Source organism: Salvia splendens, chromosome 18 (genome assembly GCF_004379255.2).
Source record: "Salvia splendens isolate huo1 chromosome 18, SspV2, whole genome shotgun sequence".
NCBI classification, from domain to species: Eukaryota; Viridiplantae; Streptophyta; class Magnoliopsida; order Lamiales; family Lamiaceae; genus Salvia; species Salvia splendens.
Genome location: NC_056049.1, coordinates 24,614,821 through 24,631,440, shown reverse-complemented (window position 1 = coordinate 24,631,440; position 16,620 = coordinate 24,614,821). Strand labels below are relative to the sequence as shown.

Genomic DNA, 16,620 nt, shown 5'->3' with positions numbered 1-16,620 from the left:
ACGTGGGGTCGAAGTCACTTTTATGGTGTTAATTTAAATATAGAATTTGGGTGTATTCCATATCACTCAAAACAAACTTGTCTTGTTTGAGAATTAAAAGGGAAAATAATCGACATTCACCAATAAATTATTCGTGAAGACGTTGATCAAACAGTCTTGATTGAGAATTGAAAGGGAAAATAATTGATATTCACCAATAATTTATTAGTAAAGACTTTGATCAAAGAGTTGGATTGCATTGTATTTCTACTCTCATATTATTATGTTTGGAACATTTAAAAGACTTTCATATTTATCTAACACAAGTTCTGATAAATATCAAAATATCAAGTATATAGACAAATGGAAAAGGGGGCTATCTTTATTTATTTATAGAATTGTTATATTTATATATTTTGTAAGAAAATAGTGGTAGGATGGTAGTGGTGGATAGTTACAGAAAATGTAATTGATTGTGAAATATTTCATGGGAACAAACTAAAATAGGAAAATGGGTAATATTTTCATGGAGTACATTTAATTAATGTAGTAACTTTATACGTTAATATATCGGGGATGGAGTTATAATTTTATAAACTATTAGCAAAATTATAATTTTGTATTTTCAAACAAATTTGATAAAGTAAAACTAGAATTCATTCATTAAAACTGAAAACAAATTTTATAATTCTCACGATAAAAAAATTTGTGTCAAATATACATTTTTTTATTATGAGTTTAATATACATTTTTTTGTTAATGTAAAATTTAATATGCGTATCATTAGTTTAATAAATATATAATTTTATGTTTTATTATTAATTTGCATCAAGTATTGTATTAATATAATAAAAATTATGTTACAATTAAAAAAAAATAATTTAAATAATGAATTAGCAGTTATAGGTCTTAAAAGTGATCATTGCAAAGTGATCTTCATTCTTAATGTGAGTCATTATTTTAATATATATTTTTTCTTTGATAAAAAAGAATAAAATGATTCAAGATAATATTGATGGATTGGGCCTAGATTAACACAAAAAAAGTTCCTTAACATGGGTCAAGATTGATACTCTATGACAATCAATAATAACGGATGCAATTTCAACACAAAGCTAAGCTGTACGAACCAACAAAATTCTATATTATTCTTTCTCTTCATTTACTTTTTCTCTCATTTAACTATTTATTATCATTTTTTCAAAACGAGTGCTGAAAATAAAACGCATCTACTGTAGAGAGACGGAGTAATAAATATGGCATTTATTTTTCTACCTTATGAAAAAAGATGGCGCAAATCACAACACATGTGATACTAAAGGCCTAAAGCTAAAACCAGAACTTTATTCATTTTCTGATATAAAATAATGAAAATAAACTTAAAGGTACAACCATATACATGATGATATTACAAGCAAATCAAATGCAATAGTTCATAAAACATTTTATCTTTTCTGGTATGTGTGTGAATTATTGACATGCAGCTTGAGCCTTGAGCACATCATCCTCTTCACTCTCAACCTCTAAAACTTTCCCCAAAATAATTTTATAAAAATATTTAATTTGAATGTTCAACATTTTGGAAGATCTCTTGGAGGAGGCAAGATTGACTCATTTGGGCCTTTCCCATTTTCCACCAAAATTGCCATCTTAAGCCCCCATGTTGTGTGCACTTCCAAATGACAATGCAAAAACCACATTCCTGCACACGATCATCAAGATTAAGTTGTCACAATATTACTCGAGACTGAATTGATCCGAGATTACCTGATATTTATTTTGTCATAGAAAACATGCCAAAGACTCATAAATCAAAACTAATCTTACGTGATTATGATAATGCAAAGATTTTATAGTTTAGTGCAATAACATTATATGTTAAATGCAAATAATTCATGAAAACTACATTAAAACGAGATTTTGTGTTTTGTAGTAATTCATACCAGGATTATCAGCTCGGAAGCGTATGGCGGTCCATCCACCGGTAGGCACACTAATAGTATTCCTCTCAACCGGGTCCACAAGATTAAACCTCTTTGGATCATTCACCGCATCATAATTCCCAATCCCTTTCCCCACCACATAGAAATTAAATCCGTGCAGATGCATCGGGTGGCTCTCCGGCGCGATCACCGCCGTCCCCTGCACCACGATCTGCACCGACGAATTATACCCCACCCGGTAAACCCTCGTCCCCGTCGCCGTCCCCATATTCGCCGGCGCCGCCACCCCCGTGTAGTTCCACGGCGTCACCGGCGCCGCCGGAAAATCCGCCGTGTAGACGCCGCTCACGTTGTAGTAGTGCGCCTGCAGCAGCGCGGTGGCCGGCATCACGAAGCTGACGTTGTTGACGTCCGCCACCAAGCGGGTGCCGTTGACGCACGACGCGCACGGGTTCATGCCGACGCCGATGGCGAGGAGGAGCGAGTGGTCGGTGCCGCCGGGCACGGCGGCGGGGTACTCCGGCGAGTTGAGGCAGCGGAGGCCGTCCTCGAAGGCGGTCGTGATCGGGGTGGCGTTCCGGGCGGGGACGGCGACGGTGGCGCCGGCGCCGGAGAGAGGGGCGGCGCCGGAGTAGCGGAGGGAGCCGGTGGCGACCTGGTTGTCGGTGGCGACGATGGTATCCATGAAGGGGGAGATGGCGATGACGTATTTGCCGATGGGCTGGTCGGCGGTGAGGAGGGCCGTGGTGGTCTGGCCCGGCCCGATGAATATGGTGTCGGTTGTGAAGGGCTTCGTGTAGGAGGCATCTACTTCGACGACGGTGAGGCGGTGGCCGGCGATTTTGAAGAAGAGCTCTTCGTTGACTGCGGCGCTGACTATTCGGAGGAGATATGTTTTTCCGGTCTCCACGTGGAACGTGTACCCTTCAATTCAACAATGGAACAAATTTTAATCGATAGTACAAATTTTAATTCAAAATTGACAAAATAGAAGGGAGAAAAAGATCGAATATCAAAATATATGAGTAAAAAATTAATTTTGGTCTTAAATATATAACTAAAATACTAATTTGATAAAAAACATTCACTTTTTAAAAAACAGCGGCATAACAAATGAAATCCTTGTCCGAGTGATACTTTTTTTTACAGTTTCGTAAAAAAACTAACGTCATGCCACTGCGCAATTAGCGTTAACCATTAATTTTTTGACGGAACCATAAAATATGACTATTTCGGCGACATTTTCATATGTTATGAGCCTGATTTTCAAAAAGTAAATGTTTTGAATTAACTTCGTATTTTGCTCATATGTTTGAGACTAAAATTGACATTTACTCTAAATTTTTTATATTATCTAAGCTATCACTTAGAAATAATGATGTTATATTATAGTACCCGAAGAAGAGCAATTTGGAGAAGGGCCGGGAAGGCCGTTAATGGTGTGTGCATCGGATACATTAGGCGGTAGGCCGGCTTGCATAGCAGTGTTGATCACAGATTCGACATCCGCCTTCCACCACTCTCCTGCTCATGAACCATGTCAAACAGTAAGAAAATTGTTTTTATTGTTCTTTGACACAACTTTTTAAATTTATATTTATTAGTACTATTAAAAAAAATTGACACATGAAATTATCTGAGTATTTTTTGTGTTAGTTATAGACAATAAGTTTTATCAAGAAGTCAAATAATAACAAAACTGTCATTTTGATATCATAAATTCAACAAAATTCCCCAGTATAATTATTTCTGTGCCCCTGCATCTGAGTTGTTTAAAAACCTACCTAATATAATGATCTCTTCTTTATCAGGCTTGGGAAATGGGTAAGGAATCCCGAGCCTAGGCAGAATGACAATTGCGCCATGCACGGTAGCTCTTTGCCAGTTGATATGTGCGTGCCAAAGCAAAGTCCCTCTCTGCCCCGTGAGGGTAAAATTGTAAACGTAGCTCTGACCCGTCTGAATCGGGCATTGTGTGATATAAGCCGGCCCATCGGCCCACCCAGTCCGGAGCTGCCTAACGCCGTGCCTAAATGCAAAGTCACCACCATTTCAGCCAAAAAAAAAACAAAATCTAATAAATAAGGTTATTTCTTTTTAAATGCACAAACTTTTAATTTTTTAGGGGTTTTCCTACTAACTACTATTTTATACTACTATTAAATGAAATTTATGCTCTTCTAATTTTTTCTAAAAATAGTTACTCTGATCTAAATATTTACATCAACTAAATGCTATTTTTAGTAAAATTCAAATACACGTCGGCTTATAGTGTTTGACACGTTGGAGTCACGTAGATAGTAACATGACATGAATGAGCCAAATTGGTTTAAATTTGGTTAGAACAGCTTGTTGGGGGGAAATTCAAAAGAACACTAAATTCATATATTTTGATTGAATGAAAAAAATCAAAAAATACTAGTAAAAGAATATAATAAAAGACCAGTGTATTGTGACATTGTCTGTGACATGGTTCACAACCCTAACAATGACTGTATCATCTTCCCTAGCATAGAGAGTGGGCCCCGGGAATTTTCCGTTCACGACAATGGTTGGCTTGCTCGCGCATAGCCTCGTCATGTTCTTCCTCACCACCTGCACAAACACATTCAAATATACATAATCTCAACAAAAGAGTGTTTCATGAGATATTTAATCATGTTTTGTGTCCCCAACTTTTATCTTTACGAAAACCCTCGTGACTTTCATTTGTGTCCTCACTAAAAATCAAACATTTCATAAATTTGTGAGTTATTTTTAGAGAAAATGTAACTAGAGAACATTTTTCGAAAAACGGTAAACGTTGGGGACGCAGAACGGGATTAAGCGACGAACCACTTACCCTAAACTTATAGTGTCGGATTCTCGATTCGACATACGAGGAAGAGGAGAAGAGGGTGAGAAGTGTGAGAGCTAAAGCCAAACCAAGTTTTGCCATATCTCTGATTTTTGGCTGTGGAGTCTCTGTTTAGGATAGGAGAGTAATCAGAAGAAGGTAGAGTTATAAGGGAGAGTAAAACAAATGTCGTTTTAGAAGAGTTTGGTAAGGAAGAGGCCATGCAGTTTTCTTGGGTATTACACAAAGTGGATTTATTTAGTGAATGGTATGTATCCTCTATATTTTGATATCTTAGACATGAATTTTGTCTAATTTTTTCAGTACTTTACGTGATTGCTTTGGTTGTTTTATTTCTATTGTCAAAGATGGGACTTTGATTTTTTTTAATATCTCCAAACTTTGAGAATAGAAGGGATAGTTATGTACTACCTCTGTCTCATTTAAAGTGGAATTTTTCTTTTTCGACTAGAAATTTTATACAATACTACTCCCTCCGTCCCATTTAAGATGACACGTTTTCCTTTTTAGTTTGTCCCAACTAAGATGACGCATTTCCTTTTTTAAAACTTTCTCTCTCCAATTAATACACTCAACCACTTTTTTTCATCCGTATTAAAATATTCATATTTCGTTCTCTCTCTATTTTAATACTTCCACTCACATTTTCTCTCTCCAATTAAACACATTAACCGCTAATTCCTAAAATCTCGTCCCGACTAAGGAATGTGTCATCTTAGCCGGGACGGAGGGAGTATTATTTTGTAAATTAAGTGTAGGGAGCGATTTCTCATTTTTGAAAAATATGTCACTTTTAGTGGGATGTCTCGAAAAGGAAAACAAGTAACTTTAATTGGACGGATGGAGTATTTATAATTACTATGGATGAGTTGCAAACTAGGCTTGCCGGATTCTCTAGCCACTTAACAGACTACACGAAATCTCATACTGAAGAAGAAATGTTTCGTTTTGAATGAGACAAAGGGAGTACTTGACACTTTTTTTTCATTTGTTATAACTGAATTTTGCACAACATTTTAAGATATTCTTGAAAAGCAACACCAAAAATACAAAATTCATTCAAGAAAGTTACTAATTAAGAGGTGGAAGTGAATGATTTCTATGTATGAATAGATTGCTTAGGTGCAATGTCTTAGCAAGTATTCCAGAAGGGTATTAAACTGTGCAGTGCAGGAGTTGGTAATTGGGCTAAACGACAAAGGAAAAGATTATTAGTTGAGAAATAGTTTTCATTTAAAACATGCATCATCAATCTTTAAAATAAGTTAAATTACATGAATTTACAAATAAGCAACACTATAAAAATGACCATTTACACACCCTATAGCCTCTAGCTTTCCATTTCCCACAACAGCATAGATCTATTGGCTCAAAAATGTCCTTTTTCCAATGTTGAGAAGTTACACATCTTTTTCTTCACCACAATCACAATAATTTGTTCAAAGAGTGTGACAGAGTTTCTAGATGAGATCTCAATAGCACCCTCAACTCTATTGATATTAGACTTGTATAGATAACCCCGATTTACCTCTGTGGTGACTCGAACACCTGTCTATTGAGTGAAATGGTAGAGTGCTATCAACATGTTTTAAACCTTGTGTTTTGGTGCATCAACAATGCCTCTTGAAGAACAGACATAAAATTTCTTGCACATGGCTAAGGAAAACCATGCTATCAAGTCAAGAACTCTTGCTTTCTTGCAAATATGAAATATCTATAAGGACAGCTTCTTTTTTTGTGATTCTTTGAGAAAAAAAAGATTCATTCTCTTCATCAAAAATAGGAGGTAGAACAAAGATTTCTTTTTTCGATTCAATCATGTCCTTGCAGATTATCCATTTAATATACAAACAAAAACTTAAAGTGTGCGTGTGTTAACCTAGTGGTAGAGTAGTTATGTCCAAGGCCAAAAATTACAGATTCGATTCCACCGTGTTACCTTTAAAATTTATGTTTATTTATCAATAAAAAATTCAAAAAACATCTAGCTAGGCATATATATAACACTACAAAAAAGGGGAATTAGTGACGGAAATTAGTGACGGCCACTGAAATTTCAAGAATGAATGACGAAAAATGAATGAAAAACGACAGTCACTAATTCGTGACAGAATATTCTGTCACTAATCTGAACTTACCAAGGCAATTGCATTTCATTTCTATCATTGTAATTTTAGTGATGGACAAATCCGTCACTAATATTTTTTAGAGACAAGAATTTGTCCGTCACTAAAATTACAATGACGGAAATGAAATGCAGCTGTCTTGGTAAGTTCAGATTAGTGACTGACGTTTTTCATTCATTTTCTGTCATTAATTCTTTAAATTTCAGTGGCCGTCACTAATTTCCATCACTAATTCCCCTTTTTTTGTAGTGTAAGAGTTCCTGAGCTTCTTGTAAATTAATATCTCCGCATCATTGACAAAGTCTAAAATAGTGATCTATATATTCCTATAAAATGGAATAAATATAGTCATAGTTTGATTGTTCGTAGTAGTAAATAGGCAAGAAAATAGAATTTATTTTATAGCCTTACAAAAATAGGAGTAAGTTGTATACTTCGCTGAAAAAATCCTTTTAATTGAAGACAAAAATGTATAACCTCCTATCTTCGAAAAGGAGTCTTAAATTAAATGTGAATGGAATGGAATGAGTTAATGAAATGTCAATTTACTTTTATTAATGGTGAAAGTGAAATAGTACTATTTTTTAGTAGTATCTGAGATTGCAAAATGATTCTTTGCACAATAAATGCTTTGGAAACTACAAAGACAAAGTCCCAACTAGCATTGCACAAGAATTTTGCATCATTGAGACAAAAATAAAAAGAGTTTGACAACAAAGAACTCATGATCAAGATATATTTCCATCTTTAATATTCATCAAGACATAGTTTTACATGTAGAAAATCCATATTGCTCTAGCTAGACAAGATGGCCTCAAGCAGTAGCCCCGACCGGCGCAGCAGACTTGAGTCTGGATGACCCGTAGAGGGTTTCCTCGAACCGAATGATCTCATTCTTGGATCCATAGGCCACTTGAGTCCTGTCATCAAGATTGATGACCTCCTTGTCCAGCACGGACTGCTTTCCGTCGCTGCTGTACCCGCCCGCCTTCTCGATCAAGAACCCTAAAGGCGCCACCTCGAACAGCAGCCTCAGCTTGGCCTTGGCAGTTGGTGAAGTCACATTTGTGAAAATTCCCTTTTCCTTCACAATGATCTACATCCCAAAAAACACATAACATCTTAGCCTGACTAAGATCTCGCCTCGTTGTTTAGGATTTAGGGTTTAGACGTACCTGATTGACATCGGGCACCATTCCTCCGGTGTATCTCAATGTGTATTTCTCACGAACGTAGTAGTCGACCAGCTGTGGATTCGAACTTTATACCGTTATTTATATATTCAAATTTAAATCATGAAAAACATGAAGAAGAAAAAAAGTGTGGAAAAGGAAGATAAGAAGACAAAAGACCTTGGCATAATCAGAATTGTCAAATGTAGCCCTCAAATTACCAGGTGAAAACATCTTTCCCTCTCCAATAGATGTTGTGTCCTTCACATGTTGCCATTTTCCTTCAAGGCAAAAAGAGATTTTTTTTAAAATCTCACTAATATATAATGAGTATTAGTAACACATTGTTCCATGAAGCAGATACTAATATATACTCCTTTCATCCACAATTTAAAATCTCACTTCGACCCGACGTGGAATTTTCTAAAATGCAAAGAAAAGTTGGTGGAAAAAAGTAAGTGAAATGGGGTTCCATTAATATATGGAGTATTAGTTTTATAGTAATAGAATACGAGTATATTGATTGGGTGAAGTGTTGGGTGCATTTGCCAAAAATGAAAAAAAAGTAAATTAGAATTTAAAATCGTGGAGGTTCTGAAATGCCAAAATGAGATCTTATTTCATGGACAGATAGAAAATTTTCCAATGCTATGTCATTAGATGATGACAAAAATTCTTTACAAATTCATCATTCATAATCATACCTTCATCAAGAAGGAGGAACTCATGCGTCCCTGGGCAGTCCTTGAGGGCGAGAACATATGTCGTTCGTGGCCCGTAAATCCCCATCGCAGCAGCAACCTGCTGAGCTCCGGTGACTCCGGTGAGCTTGTCACCAGGCCACACTCCAAAGATTGTGCCAACTGTGAAATTTGTGTCCACAATGCTGGAGCCGTCAAGTGGATCAAAAGCAACACTAAATCCTCCTGCTCCGAATCCGATATCATAATTACATCACTGATGAAATAAAATACGAGATTTCGTACGAATACACACCTTCGACAGGGCCTCCCATGTCTTGGAGCTCTGGGACTTCCTCGGAGCAAGCATACTTGCAGAAGTGAGAGTATTGCAATGCCTACGCGTTTAAACTCACATTTCTTAAAATCCGTGCCAGAATAAAGTAAAGACTTTGGACTTCCTGTCCTTTGTTATTCATTCTCTTCTTACGATAAATTTGCAACCAAAGAAAATACACTCGTACATACGCATCAAGACACAAAAAGGGTGATCGAAGAAGGAAAGTGAACCTCAAAGAGAAGCTTGTCAGCAAGCATATCAACAGCAAGCTGCTCATCTCCAAAAGAGTTGACACAGGCAGTTCCACCACATGAAGCTGTCCTAACTTTGAATGAAATTGTTCGCAGTGCCTCTCCCATACACATCATCAGCCTAATCAGCCCCTTGTCCGATGTCGATTTTGACAGAAATTCTTCCTGTAATATACATTTCGCAACAACAATCATTAATGGTGAATCCAGAAAATAGAACTCGTGTGTTCCTAACGATAATACTACTTCTGTCCACAACCAATAGTCATATTTTCTATTCGAGTTTGTCTATAAAAATTAGTCACCTTCGATTCTAGTAAGCTTCATTTTTCAATAGATTGAGGCTCATCATGCACTAACAACATTTTCTATATCTCTTTGTATATTATTCATATTTTTAAACCACACAATGTTATTTTGTTTATGAATAGACGACATCGCTTAATCATTTGCGATAACATCCACACATAGTTTTTCGATTATAATATCATATACTACAGTTTTACTAAAAATCTGCACAATGGGATTATTGAAAATAAATCCGAACTTCATAAAATTTGTCCAAATTTCATGAATTTTCAGACAATTTTCTCAAACAATCAAACTCAATCCTAAAACATGCAACCACTGAAACAAAAAAAATATCAGATAAATGCACTTTTTAATGCTACTAAAGACACTAATTTATATGTTTAATTACACCACCAGCGCTTCATAAAATGTCATTATTGTTAGTGTCACAACTAAAATTACAGGACATAAATAAAAACACCCTTAAAAACCAAAAGATTAAGATAATTGCGTTCTAAATTATGGTTATTTTTAAAAAAATTCCAACCGCAAGTAATTTCGTCTTAATTTTTGTGTCCATGAAACATAAGTTTTTTTTAAAGTGAATATTTACTAAGATAATAGTATTTCTGTATCCCTCAACCTCTGTATCCATGTGTAATGCCAAGACTATTGGTAATAGATGGAGGGAGTAATTCTTACCAGACTGTCTCCAATCTCACACTTAGTCACAAGGGTGGAAGAAGAACTCTTCCCATTCGCCTTCATCGATGATCTCGGCGCCGCCCGCAACGACTCCCCGAATATAGAGCTCCCTTTTGAGCTCTGCACCAATTGATTTCACAAACCAAATCACTTTCAACTCAATGTTGCAAAATCACCCAAAAAAAAGAAGAAAAAAATTTCAAGAAACCTTTGAGCGAGACGATGGGAGTGCAGCAGAGTATTGCTGATGAGAGGAAACATTGGGCAAGATTGCGACACGTGTACAGCATGCCATTGCAGCTTCCATCTTTAAGTTTAGGGTTATTACAAGATGATGTTCTTGAGTAACTGGATTAACTGATTCTTTTTTCTTGGGTTACATTACCATTTGGGAGTGAAGAGATAAGTTGGGGGGTGTGATTTCGATCTCACATTAATTTGTGGCTTAGATGTTGGTGGCACATAGCTTGGGATATGGGTGTGCATCATCAATTTGTTTGTATATTCAATTTGTAAAGTCCACTTTATATTAATGTATAGAAAGTGAAGAAATACCCTTGATATTTTGGGTCTTGGAAAAAGTGAAGAAATACCAATCTAATTATCTATAGATATTAATGTATAGAAATTTGTTCACTCATTTTTTTACAGTTACAATATTAATTCTAATCTTGACAAGGAGATACATTCAATGTTAGGGCATTAGCAATTGCATGCATTAAAATTTTTAAATTGCATTTCACTTGTTTTATTCATGGCACACACCTCATTTTTTTCCTTTATTTTTCATATTTCATACAGTACTCCATAATTTATAATCATATAGTATCTTTGTACGCAAATAATGAAAAAAATATGAATTTCAGTAAAATAAAAAAACTACAGTAACTTAAGACTTAAGAGAGTCCCATAAACACCAAAAAGGGTCATTAAATACTAGTATTAAAATCGCCACTAATAAAACAGCTGCAGTGGCCAAAGCTTGTAACAATTTCACTTCGTGAATAACTCTTTAAGTGATGTATTTATGTTACTTATTTAATTATCTCCTATTCTTTATTTTGTGTCAATAAAAAAAATAAGTACTTCGTCTATAAATTTTTTATTCGTTTATGTTATTATTTTATGTATCAACTTTAATATCTATATTAAATTACTAATTTATTTAGTGATGCTATGATTTGTGCAAAATAAAAAAAATGAGATAGAATAGAAAAGGAGAGAAACAAGAACAAATAAAATTATTACGTATTTGAATAAAATCTTACAACAAAACCTCACATCTTTAATTACTTTTCATAGATTTTTATTCATATTACTTACTCATAGAGTCTCTTTAATTATCATTCCTTACTTAGAGCATCTCCAATGGCGGACGTCCGGTCGGACGTGCGCGACGGGCCACTGGGACGTCGGGTGTCCTCGGACGTCGGCGCGACGGGCGGGCGGACGTCCGCCATTGTGGCGTGGGTCGGACGTCTGATTTTTAAATTTTTTTTAAACTCCGATTAAAAAAAAATTAAATTTTTTTTTAATTTTTTTTAAACTCTATTTTTTTAAATCATGTATGTTTTTTTTAAATGAAGTTGTTAATTTTTCGCGTTCGTATTCGTGTTGAAATTTTATTTCCGTAAACGTAAATTGTTTTATTTGTGAATTTGTGATTTTTTTTTATTCGGGAAGTCCTAGTGGGAAGGGCGATGGGAAGGACGGATTGTGAATGGGGATGTCCTAGTGACGTGACAGTGGGATGGGAAGTCCTAGTGACGTGGCGGGAGGTGTTTCGGGATGTCCGAGTGGGACATCCGCCCACTGGAGATGCTCTTAATGTCAAAAAAATGTACAGCAAACCATACACCCCTTTCTCCCTCTTTCAAACCGAAAATTAACTGAATTTGGCGCCAAATCCCAGCTAACATACGCCATTGATAAACCTCTCTTCCCCTCAAAAACCCCAATCCCCACACAACAAAATGTCTCCCCTCCTCCTCCTCCTCTCCCCTTCCTCCGCCGCCGAATTCCAGGAGCCAATCGGATCCTCTAGTCGTCCACCCCCTCCTCCGATTCCTCGACAAAACGAACTCCTCCTTCCTAATCAACCTCCATCCCTACCACATCCTCAGAATCAACTCCGAAATTCCGATCCGATTCGTCCTGTTTCAAACGAATCCGTTCAATTTCCGAGACGACGACGTCACCGGAGCCAGATACCGCAACCTCTTCGAGAATGTGCCGGTGATCGTGGAGGAGACCGGCTGATCGGCAAAGTTCAGCAGTTCGATCTCAGTATTCGACCGAACAAGGAGATAGTGGACCCATGCAGGACCTCCACGACCTCCACTACACCCACGATCTATTTAGTGGTATGAAGCAGTTGTCAACCTGCAAGCCACGATCTTGGTTCAAATGTATAAATAGAACTTAGATCAGATAGACAAGGGTTAAGCTCTCTAGATATCGAATCTCATATAGCAAGTCAGTATTGTAAGCTGTAATCCAGATCAAGCAATACAAATTTGCCCTCCTTTCTTCCCGTGGACGTAGATTTACCTCAGTAAATCGAACCACGTAACTTTCTGTGTCGTGATCTATATTTATTACCTGCATTTATTACCATAAAAAATTCGCCCAATCATCACATTTTTTTTATAGTTACAATATTAATTCAAATCTTGACAAGGAGATATATTCAATGTTAGGGCATTAGCAATTACATGCATTAAAAATTTTAAATTGCATTTCACTTGTTTTATTCATGGCACACACCTCATTTTTTTCCTTTATTTTTCATATTTCATACAGTACTCCATAATTTATAATCAAATAGTATCTTTATACGCAAATAATGAAAAAAATATGAATTTCAGTAAAATTAAAAAACTACAGTAACTTAAGACTTAAGAGAGTCCCATAAACACCAAAAAGGATCATTAAATACTAGTATTAAAATCTCCACTAATAAAACAGCTGCAGTGGCCAAAGCTTGTAACAATTTCACTTCATTAATAACTCTTTAAGTGATGTATTTATGTTACTTATTTAATTATCTCCTATTCTTTATTTTGTGTCAATAAAAAAAAATAAGTACTTCATCTATAAATTTTTATTTTCGTTTATGTTATTATTTTATGTATCAACTTTAATATCTATATTAAATTCCAGGAGCCAATCGGATCCTCTAGTCGTCCACCCCCTCCTCCGATTCCTAGACGAAACGAACTCCTCCTTCCTAATCAACCTCCATCCCTACCACATCCTCAGAATCAACTCCGAAATTCCGATCCGATTCCTCCTGTTTCAAACTAATCCGTTCAATTTCCGAGACGACGACGTCACCGGAGCCAGATACCGCAACCTCTTCGAGAATGTGCCGGTGATCGTGGCGGAGACCGGCTGGCTGTTACGGACGTCCTCCGTAACGTGACCGGATGGCGATCTTCTCGGACGGATAGGATGATCAATCCTTCGACAAGCTCGAAGGAAGGCTCACGATTTGCCGGTTCTCGGACGTTCTCCGATGAGCAGCAAATAAGGAACGAAAATTATACTTGATACTCAAGCCAAGTTGGACGAAATACTAATTTCATTAATTGATTGAATGAATAAAGTGATAACAATAACTCCTATTTATAATGCTACTAACTTAATGAACAAGAAATAAATATCTAAACAAATATGGAAAAGATATGGTAAATCAAATATGCAACTAAATAATTGGGATATGGATATGATCGTATCAACTCCCCCACGGTTGAAATCCACCTTGTCCTCAAGGTGAGAACCATGAACCATTGACGAGAGTTGAAAGCGAAAGCTTTTGCGAGGCGTCTCCTCCTGGATCAAACACATATCGAACAACTGAATATCTCCCTTTATCACCTTTGTCAAAAATCAACAAAGGAGACCCGATTTTTCCGGAAAAATTCCTTGCCAAATCGTAAAGCTTGTTCACGCCTCCAAGAATGTTCGAATCCAACACGTCATTGCGCGGAGGGATCAACCTTGCATCGGTATCGAGCGATGTTGATCGATGATTCATACTTGTAACATCACTGATACTCAAATCCACATAGACACCAACAATTATGCACAAACCGGTGTAAGCATTATCTCCTTTCTTGCCCCAACAATTCTCAACAATAGATTTGGATTGCACTTGAACAACAGGGAATGAAGCGATGACCTTCGGCACAATCAATTCTTCACTTCGGTCATTCACGCATTGCGTCGTGCTGCTCGGCTGCGTCGTGCTGCTCGGCTCCGGAAGCGCTGCGTCGTGCTGCTCGGCTGTTGTCGCCTCCAGCTCGGCATGCTCCAGCTCGGCATGCTCCAGCTCGGCATGATCCCGCTCGACATGCTGCTCTGCTGTTGCGTCTGGTGTCGGGGGTCTCGTATCAACCCCCCCTCCGTTAAAAATCGCCTTGTCCACAAGGCGAACCTCCGGGAACTGCCTACCAATCGCCTCCATCGGCTCCCACGTTGGCGTGGGGCCATACAACAGTTCTGGTTCTGGTACTGGCTGTGGCGGTGGTTCCGGCAGCGGAGGAGCGCGAATCTCTCCCACACGACAACCGGATGTACGGGAGGGCGGATCCCAGCAAGATCGGCGACGCCTCGATCCGGAATAGAAGTCCACATAGTGTTGTTGTTCGGACTCTTCCATCCCCAGGTATCGATCCCGCGGCCTGTCCCAGCACGTGCGGTGGCAAGGCTCGGGGCGATCGCGGTACGGCGCCCGATGAACGTTCTGCTGCTGAAGACAGTCGTCGCGCCAATGTAATGCGCGGGCAGCGCCTCGTCGACGACGGATATCCCCACCACGGTCTCGTCGTCCGTGGATGAAAGGCTGGTGGACATCGTCGTCTGCCGCCCAAGCGTCGCGCGGGGAGTGATACCCTTCGTCATCAGGTTCGTCCGAGAAATAGGGGGGATCAGGTTCGGGAACGCGCGGCGCTTCCAACTTCTCCAGCCTGAGTTCCATTCTGTCAAATCGCGCCAAGATCTTCTCCAACCCGGTGGAGAAAATCGCGGCTGTTCCTGCCACATCGTGTGGCGCCTCGGCGGCAGCCTGGAAATTGCGGCGCGGATATCGCGGCTGGTCGTCGCCGCTGGCGCTAGAAGGAGGGGGCTGATATTGGTGGTAAGTAGCCATAACTAATACGGGAAAAAATGATGTTGGAGTGGAGGGTTCGGTGGTATTTTTTTTTTTTTTTTTTTTTTTTTTTTTATGGAGGATGAGTACGGGATGAAAGCACCAGTTGTTACGGACGTCCTCCGTAACGTGACCGGATGGCGATCTTCTCGGACGGATAGGATGATCAATCCTTCGACAAGCTCGAAGGAAGGCTCACGATTTGCCGGTTCTCGGACGTTCTCCGATGAGCAGCAAATAAGGAACGAAAATTATACTTGATACTCAAGCCAAGTTGGACGAAATACTAATTTCATTAATTGATTGAATGAATAAAGTGATAACAATAACTCCTATTTATAATGCTACTAACTTAATGAACAAGAAATAAATATCTAAACAAATATGGAAAAGATATGGTAAATCAAATATGCAACTAAATAATTGGGATATGGATATGATCGTATCACTGGCCGACCGGATCGGAGGCGGAGGACGCCGGAAACTACGCCGAGATGTACTTGCGCGGCCTGTAACGCATCTCCGATCTGGATCTGGAACGCCTCTGTTTGATGAGGGGATTCAGAGAGGTACAATCATCAATTCGAATGGTACAAGCGGTGATGCGGCGGCGGGAGGGGAACAGTGGGGGATTTTGTACCCAAACATGACGATGAAGAACAGATTCCGTTTCTCCGATGGGATACGGTTGTATCATCCGAGGTTGGCTCGATTTCTTGCTGTGATTTGCTTTTGATTGTTTACCTGTATTATTGGAAGGATTTTCTTGCGGTTTTGGATTTCATTTTCAATGGTTGATCGGAGAAGGTAATTTGGTGGAATTTTTTCTTGTGAATATTCCATTTTTGTTTGATAGAATGATGAACGGTCGATGAGATTTCCTTTTACCAGATGCATTTTCTATGTGAAATTTTAAGCTTTCTACATTAATTTGTATAAAATCAAGAAATTGAAGAAGATAAGTTTGTATAACTGTATTCTCTTTGCTTTAAATTTAGTTTCAACATGTTTAATTATGTCATTTGTTAACACTTAACCACCCCTCCAACCTCATAATGATATTTGTAATAAGTTCCAACAGTAATTTTGAATATAATGGGATTTTGCAATACAAAGTGGCACCA

General features: G+C 38.0%; 2 protein-coding genes and 1 pseudogene across 2 annotated transcripts; 1 reads left to right on the top strand and 2 right to left on the bottom strand.

The window, feature by feature from the left end:
• Nucleotides 1-1,303: 1,303 nt before the first annotated feature.
• On the bottom strand, nt 1,304-4,925 carry LOC121776027 (laccase-22-like). Its single transcript, XM_042173140.1, has 6 exons — nt 4,765-4,925; nt 4,366-4,517; nt 3,707-3,951; nt 3,318-3,446; nt 1,923-2,846; nt 1,304-1,681 (listed from the first exon to the last, which is right to left on the bottom strand). The coding sequence occupies exons 1-6, from the start codon at nt 4,858-4,860 to the stop codon at nt 1,551-1,553; spliced, it is 1,677 nt and encodes a 558-aa protein (XP_042029074.1). The 5' UTR covers nt 4,861-4,925; the 3' UTR covers nt 1,304-1,550.
• Nucleotides 4,926-7,611: 2,686 nt separating this feature from the next.
• On the bottom strand, nt 7,612-10,801 carry LOC121777749 (sedoheptulose-1,7-bisphosphatase, chloroplastic-like). The gene is made up of 8 exons (XM_042175099.1): nt 10,553-10,801; nt 10,342-10,464; nt 9,328-9,513; nt 9,074-9,155; nt 8,782-9,003; nt 8,258-8,358; nt 8,081-8,152; nt 7,612-8,001 (listed from the first exon to the last, which is right to left on the bottom strand). Exons 1-8 carry the CDS (start codon nt 10,649-10,651, stop codon nt 7,720-7,722), a joined length of 1,167 nt encoding a protein of 388 aa, XP_042031033.1. The 5' UTR covers nt 10,652-10,801; the 3' UTR covers nt 7,612-7,719.
• A 1,516-nt stretch (nt 10,802-12,317) lies between these two features.
• LOC121776985 lies at nt 12,318-16,445 on the top strand (annotated as a pseudogene).
• The last annotated feature ends 175 nt before the right edge of the window (nt 16,446-16,620 follow it).

Coding starts and splice junctions, on each gene's coding strand:
- LOC121776027 (XM_042173140.1), bottom strand. CDS start 4,860: ATGGCAAAACTTGGTTTGGCTTTAGCTCTCACACTTCTCACCCTCTTC. Junction 4,518..4,764: donor TCCGACACTATAAGTTTAGG/GTAAGTGGTTCG, acceptor GTGTTTGTGCAG/GTGGTGAGGAAGAACATGAC. Junction 2,847..3,317: donor TCCAAATTGCTCTTCTTCGG/GTACTATAATAT, acceptor GTTGAATTGAAG/GGTACACGTTCCACGTGGAG.
- LOC121777749 (XM_042175099.1), bottom strand. CDS start 10,651: ATGGAAGCTGCAATGGCATGCTGTACACGTGTCGCAATCTTGCCCAAT. Junction 10,465..10,552: donor TCCCATCGTCTCGCTCAAAG/GTTTCTTGAAAT, acceptor CAATTGGTGCAG/AGCTCAAAAGGGAGCTCTAT. Junction 9,156..9,327: donor CTGACAAGCTTCTCTTTGAG/GTTCACTTTCCT, acceptor TTAAACGCGTAG/GCATTGCAATACTCTCACTT.